General features: G+C 33.1%; 1 protein-coding gene across 1 annotated transcript in view; it reads right to left on the minus strand.

Moving 5' to 3' along the window:
* Positions 1-15,516, minus strand: part of LOC143223485 (protein still life, isoform SIF type 1-like) — a 422,725-nt gene that overhangs the window by 218,069 nt on the left and 189,140 nt on the right. Inside the window, exons 5-6 of the mRNA XM_076451534.1 lie at positions 12,643-12,841; positions 3,255-3,436 (exon numbers count right to left, since the gene is read on the minus strand). Of these exons, the coding sequence (XP_076307649.1) occupies positions 3,255-3,436; positions 12,643-12,749 (289 nt within the window). The 5' untranslated portion in view covers positions 12,750-12,841. The remainder of the gene's footprint in view (positions 1-3,254; positions 3,437-12,642; positions 12,842-15,516) is intronic.

Below are 15,516 nucleotides of genomic sequence, written 5' to 3' on the forward strand. Positions count from 1 at the left end.
ATCAGCATAAAGTAGTATATACAAAATGCAGATAAGTGTGAAAATATTCTAAATAAATTTAATGTTCCGTCTACTTATAAAGAACTAGGTTATAAATAGGTTAAGTCTTCTTTTGTCTCTATAATTTTGTTTTTGTAATTCCAAAAAATATATATCTACATATTAATAATTTTACGTAATATTTTTTTCCTAATTATACTTGATGATAAATAAGCTTGAATATTTTAAAACTAAAATAATAAGTTATTCATGTAGGTTTCACAAACAGGTAATCCATAAGTTTCCATTCACTTAATCCTTCACAATTGAAAACCTAGTTCGGCAATTAAGAAAAACAAATGTTTACTTTGAAGGATACTTAATTTGAAGCAGATTATTCCTTGTTCAGAAATCTCTTTATTCCCAAGTTAACAAACCGTCCTTTTTTTAATGAATTATTAAATTTCTATTATTTCGCCAAAGCCATAGTTTTTATTTACGTCTCGAGCTTTGTTTAAATGTTCAATCTACGTATTTCATCAAAATTACCAAAACATGTTTTGTTTTATTATTCTATAGCTCAAATAATAAAGTTCTGGGAGGTATATATTAATTTTATGAATACGAAGCCTTATTTTCTTGAATTAAAGGTCATTAAAATTATCTTATTGTGAAATTCGCCATTCATACTACAATTTTAATAAAATACTACTTTATTATTATAAAGTGTAGCACATACTATAGTATTAAAGATACATATCTCCAAATAAATAAAATATTAATCTCATTTGCATTTCGATGTTTCTGTTTGGCATTTTTAACATGAGTTATAGGTGCTGACGAGGACTTACTGTGACAGAAAATAATATTTAGATGTCTTTAAACAGGAAACGAGGCATGTGTTATGATTATATATGGTGTTGTTACAAACAATCTCAAAATCATATATTTTTGCAGTCTATACAATTGTAATATTTACTATCTGATGTCTGTCGCACGTCCATGTAACTACTTCGCAGATTTTGCATGAATCTTTACCAAACTTCGTATTGAGGTTCATTAGGTCCATGCATGCGTACATATAAATTTTCAGTTTTGTGTTTTTTTCTTTTGTTACAACTACTTTACCTCCTCTTAATGGATATTTACCAAATTTAGCATGAAGGTTTACTGTGTCCATGCGAAGATACATACAAATTTGCAGTTTCACATCTTGTGCTTTACAGTTTTTGTGGCTATTTATGCGTATTTTAAATGTTACATACAAGCAGATTTTCATATTGAACTTATATAACGGTACTAATAACTTATTTTGATTTTCCATTCATAAACATAAAGAACTTGTCAAAACTTTCCTCCTTCTTTAACGTATAATTATATACATTGAATAACGTTTTCATCTGAATTTTGAATTTCAAATCACAGTAAAAATAGCGCTCACGGTTCTTTAGTAAATGTAATACATGCAACATGACAGGAATGTGTTAAATAATTTTAAGTCAATTTTTTACTTTATTCGTTTACATCACTATATTTGATGTGTCTATATAAAAAGCAGTCCTAGTATCTTTTACAAAGCAGTTTTAGTATCTTTTACAAAGCAGTTTTAGTATCTTTTACAAAGCAGTCTTAATATCTTGCTGATTTTGTATCATTACATTCGTTGCCATTTGTTAGAAACGACTGTACAGTCCATCAGAAATGACGGGACAAGTACTACCATCCCCACACTACAGCATACCCAAACCTCATGTTTCATAGTTAAATTAAATAAATTTTCCAGAATCATTACCTCTTACTTTAGGATTGTTATACCAAAACTCACTACACTTGTATAGCTCACAGCGGCCCTGACACTAAAATCATAATGAGCAGATACTATTTGAAGTATTCTATCCTGTTAAATGCACTTTAACTTTTACAACTCCTGCTATTTCGAGACGTCAAACGAGAAGTGATATGACTCATACTAGCTGTTACATAGGTTAACTTTTTAAATATCTACGCATAGGGCACCCAAGATTATTAGTTAAAGCTACAGTAATGAATGATTCACTACATTATTTAATATTGTTAGTTAGAGCTAAAGTAACAAATCATACACTTTACTCTCAATCCTAATTAGGTAAAACTACACTAATATGTCATGCACTATGTTCTTCGAGATTATTAATTAAAGTTACAGTAACTTGAATTTTTCATATAATGTTTGAGAGGTCTAATCGGCAAGAGGACGAAACCATGTAAGGTTTTACTGCCAAAACTTCCTGAATAACTACTCTGTAAACAAACGTTCCCCAAGTTGATAGCTGTTCAATGCTTTTGTTAAACACCGAAGATATTAACTGTAGCACTAAATTATTGAATCAATCATTTTAACCTATTAAATTGTAATTTCAACATACTGATATAAGTTTGAAGCCCTTTACGAGTATGAATAAAATTACCTGTGATATTGGACTCAAGACTTCATTATACTGATATGAATTTGAAACCTTTTACAAGTATTAATAAGATTAGCTGTAACACTGGATTCAAGACTTCATTATACTGATATGAATCTGAAACATTTTAAAGGAATAAATAAAATCAACTTCACGAAGTTTTTAAACATTTTAACTGTTTTATAATGGACTGAAAAATGTAGATTTTGTTCACTATTATAACGCGTTATAGCCGTCTGAATGATGTTACTAGTAATGAGGTAGACAAGAAGTGAAGACAAAGCGACACTCCTTCTTAGCAGGAAGTCCGAGTTTTAATTTCCATGTAACCAACTATAAAAAATACCTTTTATCTTTTAGTTTTAAACCGTAACTTAAATTGTTACAGTATGTATTGTACCAGTCACACAATAAAACATTACCGGGTTGTACCACTCTCACAATAATAACGTACTATGTTATATCAGTCTCACAATAAACATGTACTGAGTTATACCAGCCTCGTTTTAAACACCTATCGGGTTCTACCAGCATCAGAATAAAAATCTACTGGGTTGTACCAGTCACACAATAAACACCTACCGAGATGTACCAGTATCACAATAAACATCAAGTTCTAGCAGAATCACAATAAAAACATAGTGAATTGTATCAATCTCACAATAGAAACCTACCGGGTTGTATCAATCTCACAATAGAAACCTACCGGGTTGTATCAATCTCACAATAGAAACCTACCGGGTTGTATCAAACTCACGATAAAAACCTACCGGGTTGTACTAATCTCACAGTAAAAACGTACCGCGGTGTACATCTCACAATAAAACCTACCAGGTTGTACCAGTCTCACATCCAGAATTTTCACCACCTGGGAATTGTAAGCTGTGATATGGAATATACATTCTGGTGTGTCCTGAATACATGTTATGTTTACAGGAACGAGGTCTTCTGAAACTTGTTGCCACTTGACTGTTCCGCTGCTGGCACTAACGTGGAACACTTCAGCCCATAGCCTGTCAAAACATATAAAAGGGATTATATATGTATATGTAAATACGTTCTCACAATCAAAGTGTGGTAAAATATAAAGGTTCTAACACAAAGAGATTTAGGTGTTCTTAAGTTGAGATTAGTAAAATACAAAAGGCAACAGTATTTCTCTTACATGTTAAATACTTCTTGAGTCGGAAGAAAATTCAATGTTTGAAATGTTTGGACAGTTATTTCGGTCTTCTAATGAATTCATCCTGTCCGTTCACTCATAAGTCAATAAAAAATTAATTTTATTTGCTTTTATTTTAAACTGAGCGAAAAGAGTTCGTTCTTGTCTTCAGAACCTGCCAAAAACGAATATTCTATTTTGAAATTTCTGTGGCACATTGCCATACCTACATGTTTGAATTAATATACTAGAAATGAAACAAACTAGTCAACAGCACTCGCCACAAACACTTGAGTTATTCTTATTTAATCGAATATTGGGAATTTCTCCGTCACTCTTAAGGTGCTCCCATGCACTCAAAGTGCAAATGGAATTTTGGCGACAATGAACCAAGAACCATCTATATAAAAGGTTTGTTTTAGAGCAAAACAACATTTGGATAGCTGTTGTGTCAACCGCAGGGAAATCGGTCCCTAATTTCTAAGTGATAAATTAGAAAGGAAGGAGTTATTAAACTTCATCCACTTCCATGATCACTCCTGTGAAATCGAATAGTGGAACGTGATCGTTGCTCTTATAGAACATACACTACCAAATGATATGTCGAGTACAATTTTGTGCGAATACAGACTAACTATGTTGTATTTCACGATTAATTAATTACTGGAAATGAGTAATTAACATGGGCCCCTCGAATTAGACCAGATTAATTATATTTCCACTAGCATGACTCAATACAACTTCAGATAGAAATCACATGGGACAAGACTCTAGGTTATCTTCTATGATAAGTTACATCACATTTGATAATGGTTTTCATGGTACTTTTGTCAGACACTGGGTAATGTTGAAAACAAACTAAATTCAAAGGTTCTTTCGTCAAGACGTTCTTCCAAACGTGCTTCATCCCTGAGCTATAGCTTGCAATTATGGTTTACGAATTTTATATCGGTACACATAGTACACATAGTATCGGTACATTGTATATGACTTACAATATGTTTAAATGTCTTATATCGATGTTCCCGGCATGGCCAGGTGGTTAAGGCACTCGACTCGTAATCTGAGGGTTGCAGGTTCGAATCCCAGTCATACCAAACATGCTCGCCCTTTCAGCCGGGGGGACGTTGTAATATGACGGACAATCCTACTATTTGTCGGTAAAAGAGTTGCCCAAGAGTTGGCGATGGGTGGTGATGATTAGCTGCCTTCCCTCTAATTTTACACTGCTAAATTACGGACGGGTAGCGCACATAGCCATTGTGTAGCTTTGCGTAAAATAAAAAAAACTTATGTCGATATACACAATAAGGTCGTATGACTAACATCATATTTAAATGTCTTGTGTCGGCACACCCAACATGATTAGTTAACTTACAGTATGTTTACCTGCCTCATGTCAGTACAAACAACAAGTGTGTTTGACTTACAAAGTTTATACATGTTTTATGCCGTTACAAATAACAAGCTTGTTTGAATAGCAATTTGTTTACATGTCTTCGTTCGGTTGACGCAACGTGCGTGTTTGATGAATCGTTTTAATACTTTTACCGGTAAGCACATAATAAGTATGTTTGAAGAACGTCTTTACACATTTTCTCTCGGTACACACACAAAAAACTGTTTGAGTTACAACGTGTTTGGCCAAATGTGTTAAGGTGTTCGACTCGTTATCCGAGGGTCGCACCAAATATGCTCGCCCTTTCAGCCATGGGAGCGTTACAATGTTTCGCTTAATCCCACTATTCTTTGATAAAAGAGTAGCCCAAGAGTTGTGGTGGGTGGTGCTGACTAGCTGCCTTGCCTCTAGTCTTATACTGCTAAATTAGGGATGGCTATTGCAGATAGCCCTCAAGTAGCTTTGCGCGAAATACAAAACAAACTACAACGTGTTTACAGCAACAGGAGATTAACGTGACAAACAATGTTATAAAAAAGTTAATAATTAACTTATTCTAATATTTCAGACTTTCTTTATCTAAGATTAACTTAATCGAAATGGGTACGTTCAAACATACTTAAGCCTATTAATACATACACATATTTATAAATATTAATATTAAAAAAACACAGCGTATTAGTTTCGTTAAATATGCTAAAATATTAATTAATTGTAGTATCGTAGCTGGTCCAGTGTAGTTTAACATAGAGACCTTCTACACCGTCTGTCCCTAACTTCTAAATGAGAGACTAAAAAGGAGGTAGATATTCAACTCCAGCCACTACCATAATGACTCCTGTGATATCGAACAGTGGGACGTGATCATCGCTCTTATAGAACATACACTGCCAAAAGATATGTGGAATACTATTTTGTGGCGGTAATGGGACGTAAACAAGAAATCACTAGAACTATATTCCAGCACTCTAACCAAAGGAAAGTGGATGGACCGTTAAATGTCATAAAAAGTCAGTTCAGGGAAACATACTACCTGATCTAGTGTAGTTCAACATAGAGATTTTCGTAGGTGTTCTGAAAAATTAATCCTTATTAATATCTTAGCTGGTCCAGTGTAGTTTTATATAGTTATCTTCATAGGTGTTCTGAAAAAATCAATCGACATTAGTATTTTAGTTGAGCCAGTGTAGTTTTATATAGTAGTCTTCGTAGGTGTTTTGAAAAAATCAATCCACATTAGTATTTTAGTTGAGCCAGTGTAGTTTTATATAGTAGTCTTCGTAGGTGTTTTGAAAAAATCAATCCATATTAGTGTCTTAGATGGTCCAGTGTACTTTTATCAGTACCACTCTCCTCACATATAAGTTTACTTACTGGAAAACTTATTAGGACTCCTTCGTCCACATTTTAACATTTTGATCACTTTATTAAGATTCCTTCTTCCACATGTTGACTAATTGGCCAATTTAACGGACCTCCTCCTTCAATATAATTACTTACTGATCAATGTATAAGGATTCTTTACATTACACATACCTTTCTACTGTAAAATAAACTGATGGTGCAATGTGATAAACAGGATGCTTGGGTCCTGTAAGTGCAGTGATGTAGTCATATCATGGTTCGTCTGTAAAACAATATGCGAAGACAAGGGTCTCAAAAAAGTTTGTTTAGCAGAAGCGTTGTTATTTAGTATTGATTCTTTGACACTAGTTTTTCTAAAAAAATTTGGTATCTGGGTCTGTTATTACTACATTAGAAAACGAATATGTTTTTTTGGCTAGAAAACTGTGGTTGGCAATCCGTGGTACTTGATCAGAAAAAAACAAACTAAACAAGATTGTAATGCCAACTAACGTCAGAAAACCTCCTAATCAATTGATTCCCTCAGGATCGACCAAGATTCGAATATGTCTAGCCATGTAATACACAAAAAACATTGTGATGTGACATTAGACAATGTAAAATATACGTTTCAAATACAAACAGGAAAATGTGGCTTCAGCGATAACTCTGAAGGTTTATAATGCTAAAAACCGGGTATTGTGATACTTGTCGTGGGCACCACACAGATAGCTTTTTGTATAGCTTTGGGCTTAACAACAAACAAACAATGGTGCTCAGAGTGTTGCTTGGGAAGCTGTAGGTTATCATGTAATTAAACATTAGCACCTCTTGACAGTTTTACGGTCTCTACGATCTAGATGTAGACAGTTCTTTCCATATTACTCTAATACCAGCACTTGGTAGTTAATTGAGTTTTTGTAACGTTTTATAGACCATTTATCTTTCCCTTTGTAATCTTTCTACATCAGTTGTATTGTTTTTCTAAGTCCCTTTGCAAATGGTATAAGTTGAACAAATGTATTAGCTAGTAATATATATTGCCTTTGAAGCAGATACATCTGTATTTTCTCAACTTTAAAGTAGCATCAGTTATCCTGATTTTTCCGTCATCTGGTGATTATGTGTCTTCTTTATAATAATTAAATGCGTTTTAGTTGATGGAGAGCTACAAATCGTTATATTTCTACCAGCTACTGATTGTCTGTTGGGTTCATTTCGAGAATGGTTTTTATGTAATTTGTGGATCGAAACTCTGTTTCTCAATGCACCATCAAGAATTGAGTTAGCTGAGAGACCATTTGTTTATATGTTACAAAGACTCGTTTTTTATTCTTGTGAATATATATATATATATATTTTATCGAACTTTTAAAAAACTGCAGCTTCGTTGGACCATTATATCAATAGTATACGAAATAAATGAACACTGAAAACGTATCATTCCTGCACTTAGATCTTTCAAACCAACATTATTTGCCGATAATAGAAACAATATTATTGTGTCACTAGCGAGAGGTAAAGCAAAGAAAGTATTACATGAGAAATTCCTAACTACATATGTAACAAGAAACTACAATTTCTAAGATGAGTGAGACGCTGTCATGGCAATTCTCCGATCGTCTAGAAAATAACAACTGTGTACCCTTTCTTATTGATAAGTTCCAAATTATCCTCACACTGGAAGAACGCAGCACGTATTGAACCTTTTGAAGATTCCCGCATTCTTTACTTTCTTCTAATTATTGAAATTTTTACTATGGTTATTGTTGCTGCTAATGGAACGTTACTGTGTCAATGTGCATTAAGCCTAAGACAAGGAAAGAACCAATTTTAGAGTAAACTTACAGAACTGATTTTGTTGATAAACTCTAATGTTTAATATACAAAACACTGATGCTTTGTTGGTCGTTAGAAATATCAATAAACTCTGGAATAATTTCTGTTTGTTAAAATGTAGCTATTCATAGCTGTTTGGAAGCATTCAGACGCCGAGAAAATGAGCTTTGTAAAAGATAATATTCACGTAAGCTTACATTGTGTTTTTGCATAAAGATTCAATCACAAATTGAATGTATTCAAAATATTGTTTACTTGAAGGATTTGAGCTTTTATAAGTCGTATTACAACAAGGCTTAGCAACGGGAAACAAAGGTTAGGGAAAACTACTGATATTTATTGTATCAAACTAGCAGTACATCTATACTTATATAAAGAGATAACTAATGCTATATTACAGTATTTTGTAGGGTTTTCCGAACCATGGGATATTTTTAATTTTGTTTTTTATCCATTAAATGTACCAGAACCCAGTAATTTACCTTCTTTTCCGTTATTAAACAACTCATCCTTTGGCGTCTAATCATCTTACATTAAATTGTTTTAAGCAATTCATTATGCAACAATTTTAAAATAAATACAGCTACATTTATATTTTTTTTTTGGAAAATTCTCCGCCGTACCTTCTCAACAATAAGATTAATAAAGGGTTAGCGAATTCTAGATAAACACTTTTTATTTATTTTTTACCAATTCATCATGACACCTACGAAGACAATTATATAAAAGTATAATTGTATAAAATTATATACAAGTTAGTGCTTATATTAATATAATAACAAACAAACCAGAAGCACGTTTCGTCCATAGTTAATATCATGGAAACCCAGTGAAATAATAGCCAGTATTTACCTTGAAACCCAGATATCCAGTATTTGTTTAATAAATCAACATAAATGGAACCCAGCTGGTACCCAAATCACATTATTAAACATCAGATATGGAACTGATGAAAACTAAACAAAACAGATAACTAACAGATAGCTAATACATAGAAACTACATACCATCGTATGAATCTCGAGACCCAGGAATTAGCAATGACATGAACATTAAGAACATTCAGGTTGTTGACCTCTGGTACGTAAATGGTTAAAGAAATTTAAATAAGCCATCAGTTGGAAGCAGGGTTATAAAATCTCAGGAAGCCAGCAAGTAGTATATTTATCAGTTTTTGAATACATGACGGTCATAACTTGTTAATTCAGTTTTACAGAAACCTAGACTGTAACAAAAAAGTCAGTTTTATAGGAACCTATATGAACAGAAAGTGGAACCTACATTAGTGTCACAGGAACTTGGGTGGACAGAAGTCTGTGTCTGCACAGCGTCATGGCAACTCTTTGTTTTGAAATTTTACGGAAAACCACACAAAGATTATCTGCGCTCGCCGTCCCTAATTTAGCAGTGAAAGAATAGAGAGATGGCATCTAGTTAACACCATCCACCGCCAACTCTTGAGCTACTCTTTTACCACCCTGTAATGGATTTGACCATAACATTATAAAGCCCCAACAGCTGAAGGGGAGAATATTTTGGCTGGACAGGGATTGAAACTCGCACCTATCAGATTTCGAGTCAAGCGCCTTAACCAGAACTTCATGTCTAAAACAGAGCAACGGAAACTCAGGCAGCCAAAATATGGGGCCTATATTAGTTTTACAGGATTCTAACAGCCAAAACCTGGCGTCTACATTAATCTCATAGAAATCTAGATGCCAGAAGCTGGATTCTACAATAGTGTTATAGAAAACCAGATAGCCGGGAGATGATGCCAAATTCAACGTTATATAAACCTGGATAGCTAGAAGCTGACGTCTACAGCACTGCCATGGAAATCTAGTTAGCCAGAAGTCTTCTTAGATCATTGTTACAGAAATTTATACATAACGAAGTTGACGTCTACGGCGGAGTCACAGAAACGCATATAGTCACAATATGGCGTTTACAGCAGTATTAGGAACACAGATAGCCACAAGCTGGTTTCTTAACCCAGAAAGGTGATTTTGTTGTTAGTAAACGACATCAACATTATTAAAAGTTTAGTTCTTTCTCAATACTCGTTCTAAATAGAAAGTGAATAATATAATTTTATTATATATTACATCAACTACACTTGTTTGAAAAATTACCTAAAACCTTAAAGACTGGAAATATTCATTCAATTTGGATTTCGATGTGATACCGCTTTCTATCAAATTTAGAATGAAGTTTTTTTTTCTCAGGAAGCATTTTATGTGTAGCGAGTTCAATGTAATTCTCTTCTTCACTTCAAGATACTAAGGGGAATCGACTCTTTGATTGGCGCAGATAGCCCTCGTGTAGTTTTGCGCGAAGTTCGATGGAAGGCAGTTAATCATCACCACCCACCGCCAACTCTTGGGTTAGTCTTTTACCAACGACTAGTGGGATTGACCGTCACATTATAATGTCCCCACAGCTGAAAGGGCGAGTATGTTTGGAGTTATGGGGATTCGAACCAGCGACCCTCAAATTACGAGTCGAGCGCCCTAACCACCTAGCCATGTCGGGCCTAATGATGTCGACCCATGTAAAACAATAATAATATTTTTTTTATATTAAACAAGTGGTTTAGTGGGACGATTGAAATATAAATAGCTGCTTATTTCTAGGCGAATATACGAAATTTATCGTACTTTTGATAACAGTAAATATTTTCCTTCTGGCTTGGTGTAATATTTCGTAACATCTCATTGTCTTAAATGGGGTAAAAGTTCTAAATTCAACCATTTAAGCAATGCTCACTTCAGACAATTATAACAAAATATAATATGAAAATTAAACTCTAATACAATAGACATGATCTTATGGTCAGCGTGCAGGCTTCGAAACAAACGAGTCCAGTGGTCGAGGAATGAATCCGCCAAATATGTTCTACACTTTAACAATTGGCGAGTTACAAAAATGACATTTAATAACTATTTTTCGGTTTAAAAAAATTCTGGTCTAGTAAGCTACATTAAGTCCTTCAGAGTAAAATTCTAATCCCAAATACATATATTTACACAATAAATTTATGGTTAACTTCTCTAACCTCGTACAGAAGAAATGGCTGATATTTATCTATAAAAAGAAAAACTCTAATATCTTCTTATTAACACTTGGTTGTACAGCTAATCCTCACCATTTGATAGATTTCCCATTAAATATCTCAAGCACACACTTCCACACATTGAACAAGTATTTAAGAATCTAATAAGGGTAATCAGTATATGGCTGTTTTATTGAAAATCTTGTCACTGGTTGCTATTGAGCTTACAATTATCTTATCATCAATGAACTTAATACCATACAAAACCTAATTGCTGTTAATTTTCAAGATATCTAAATACAGTGTTTAAAGATTGTTCTCACTAATGCAGTTCCTTCGTTTGTGTACACTACTTATAAAGAGGTTTGTTTTTCTATGGTAATACTTCTAAGCACATTTTCAACTCGAATAATGTTATAGAAATTTTCCATTTTGTGGTGGTATTCCTATCACCATTATTATAAATGTCTGAATTACAACGTAAAAAATGGAAACATCAACTCTCATCTATTTTTTTCTTGAAACACTAAAGAATTGTTTTATTTTTATAACGTCAAATAAAAAATTGAAATGCAGCGTTTCATATTTACATTTCACTTTAATTATTTATTTTCTTTTAAACATTACAGAAGTGCCGATTATTCATACTTATATTTATGCTATTTTAAAAATCTATTCCGTATTTAGTGTTTTACAAAATTCTGATGAACATACGAAATATCTAATATACGAAATGTTTAGTCTCAGTAGCTACAAGATATTTTACCCAACTAACTGTAAAAATAGTGAACAAGCAATGTATCTCATTGTAGATAGATACTCTATACTTAAGACAATTTTTCACTGTCTGTTCAGTCATTTGATACACGCCAGTATTCTTCACCGGAGTAAAGCTTATCCTTTCTGTCGTCGAGAGTAACAAATCCGAAAGAGAAAAGATACGAATTCTCAAAACAAACACCCAAGAATATTATTTGCTTTGACCTTAAAAGTATTTTACTTTTTAAAATTAAAAATCCATCGTATTTTGTTAACTTTGCCGAGAGCTTTACTCTGGAGTTACAAGCCTTGTTCGTAATTTGTTTTTTTATTAAAATATCTCTTCCACATATGTTCACCAATTAAACCTTCTAGTGGTATATAAAAAAGCTTTTCAAAGATGTTTGTCTTTTAAGTGCTCAGTCCCCCAGTGGGACAGCGGTAAGTCTTCGGACGATAAAATCAAGGGTTCGAGTTCGATTTCCCTCGGTGGATTCATCAAAGAGACCGATGTGGTTTTGCTGTAAGATAACACACACACACACACACACACACGTTAAGAGCTCAGAATACAACACGTGTTATTGAGAGTAGAGAAAATGAACTAATAACTAAATAAATTAGTTTATGTTTAATGTATTTTCGTTTTGGACAGTTTGCTGTACCTTAGCAAGTGGCCATCCCTTCGTTTTGTGTTCTGCCATGGAGAATCTTCGTATCGATAGGCTTTCCGAATCAACGGAGCACACGAGCAACTCAGCTTGTTTCCCATGATCAACTACAGTTGCTCACCATCAGTTGCTTGAAAGTAGTAGGTCACCAAACCTTCCATTTTTCTTCTCCTAAATATGTAATAGTATAAGTCTGAAGGAGAAACAAGAAATAAAAACTTTAAACACTGGGCAACTGTACAAAATTTTGTGAAAAATGTTTCAAACGTGTTATACTAAATATACATAAAACTAGCGAATAAACACAGAAAAACAGCCCAAACCATGTTTCTGATGTTCACAAAATATTATATATTTACATACTATTTAATTGAAAAAGTAAACATAAAAAGAAACGAATTGTACACAGACGTTTTACGATTGTTGTTTCTAATGTTTCTAAAATATATCGATAAGAATTATCTTGCATTTAAAAACAAATCTGACTCACAAGAAGTGTTTTAAAACAAAACACGAAGAACCAATAAAACGATGAAGAATTGAGTTATATATGTCGTCAGAAATAGTTCCACACGTTTCACTAATAAGAGTTATATATATTTAAAATATGGAAGAAGTGTAATCAAGTTTTGGAAGTGATTTATCAAAAAGCCTTTAACTTCGTCAACGAAAGAATAAGCAGATAAGATATGAAGCAGTAAAAATTATCACCTTAAGGCTAAAGGTCACTCTTACCCCTGTACAAGTTGCAGCTCCACTGAATCGTGATATGAGACAAAGAAACCACCTTAAAGGCCATCTCAAATGAGTGTATTCAAAAGTGTTTGTTGTTGATCATAAAGCTGCCCAATGAGCTAGATGTACTATGTTAAGCTCGGGAAATGTATCCACAGTTTTAAAATTATAATATTTATAACTCACCGCCGAGCAGCCTAAGGGAATTCTAAAGAGGTATCGGGATTTGTTTTATATGAAAAGATAATGTAATAAACCTTACTAACTGGTGAACCAATATTGTAATATTCATTTACGAAATGTTTCAAACATGTATGCAAATTACTGAAAGCAAGTATAATTCAGATTTTGTCAGAACATACTTAAAATTCTGAAGGCAAACATGATTCAGACTTGTCAATAAAAGAGGCGAAACGTTAAAATTAATTCAATATAATAATCTCAAAAACGTTAAACACGCAAAACTGTTTTGTTCACTTATATAAAAACATAATATAATACACACGAAATACATTTATCATTGATAGAATTTACAAATCGATTGTAACTCGTTCGGAAATAGAGAATGATTACATTATTTAACCTTTGTTATTCCTCTCCAGGTAAAAAGGTAAATTATTATATGGTTTCTGAAATACATAACCCAAAAAGAAATGTATTATATGGATTTGATCTGAACATATACAGCATTGTCTAGACATCTTAACACGATGGAAGACAAATAAAAATAAGCACTACAATAAAAAGTCACTTTATTTAAGGTGGTTTGACATGATAAAACCAGGTACTTTAACAGATATCTAAGCATAAAAACTAACGTTTCAAGATTCTGAGAAATTCTACAGATTATAGGAGGTTTCTCTAAACTACTTTGATAACATAGTAAGCAAACATAGTAAATAAAGATATAAGGACATTTCTTCTGATAATCATTGAGAAGAGATAACTTCCGTTGAGTCCTAGTGGTTCAAAAAAAATCTACAGTAATAAGACACTTCGAAGGTATTGATATCAGTGTTCTCTTAAGAATTTTAAGAAGGTAATGAAGGTTCTGGTAAGACGATTTTTCTAACCACTCTACAAGTCCTATAAAAATGCTTTAAGTGCTGTGTCAAGGATATTGGATTTAAATCACACCATTCCGCGCAAACACTATTCCACTCTCAAATATATTACCAAATGTTTTGAGTAGAAAAGACAATTTGAAAATTTTCAGTAAATCATGAAAGTGAAGCCAAGAAGCACGTAATGCCTAGAAGTACAAAATACGTTTTTATACAATTAATTTTTTTTTCCTATGGAGCTGGTTTTGAAAATCAAAAACGAAAAACTAATTTTCAACTGAAAAACACAACCGTGCTATGGGAGGGAAACAATCGCTTCTGTTTGTCTATTCCAACCAAGAGTCGAAAGTAATGGCACTCAGTGGGAAAAATATGCTGTTCAGATCCTTCACTAGCATCGATCACATTTGGTCGAATAGTAAGCCGTGTTTCGTCTACAGAAAAACAATATTTGGCTGGATCTAATCTAATCTTCGGATGGCGAAACGATTTTTTTGTAAAGTGCTGTAGCTGATTTGACGAGAAAACTTGCAGAGAACCAAAAGTGTCAGTCACTGCTATAAGAAACTCCCCATTCCAACCGACTTCAACTTAACAAACTATTCAGTAACAATAAATAATTATTTTTGATATGACATCTCATCTACTAATCCGATCTAAAGAGAACACTGTCTATCAAAATATAATGCAGAGAAAACACACCTCATAATTAGCCTTTCAACACAAAGTTTCTTTATTCATATCCTCCCAGCATAAGTTAGCGATTTCTTAGATTTTGATTATAAAATAGTATCTTAACGATGGTTTCACTGCTACAAAGAAATATGTATGCATATTTCTAACTTTACTCACGAAACCAGGACCTTTTCTTCATAAAACTTGTAGTTAATTAAGGTACATCTTTTTACTAAACACCGTTACCTTAGTACTTGATTTTAACAATACCAAAACAGTAGTAAAGTGAATTTTATCTGAAAAATTCCTTATTAACTAATCACGGTGCTTTAGACTCTTCCGGAAGAACACTGCTAACACTAATAGATTTGTTTATGCTTTACAAAAACAGAGC

This window comes from Tachypleus tridentatus, chromosome 8, assembly GCF_004210375.1.
Source record: "Tachypleus tridentatus isolate NWPU-2018 chromosome 8, ASM421037v1, whole genome shotgun sequence".
NCBI classification, from domain to species: domain Eukaryota; kingdom Metazoa; phylum Arthropoda; class Merostomata; order Xiphosura; family Limulidae; genus Tachypleus; species Tachypleus tridentatus.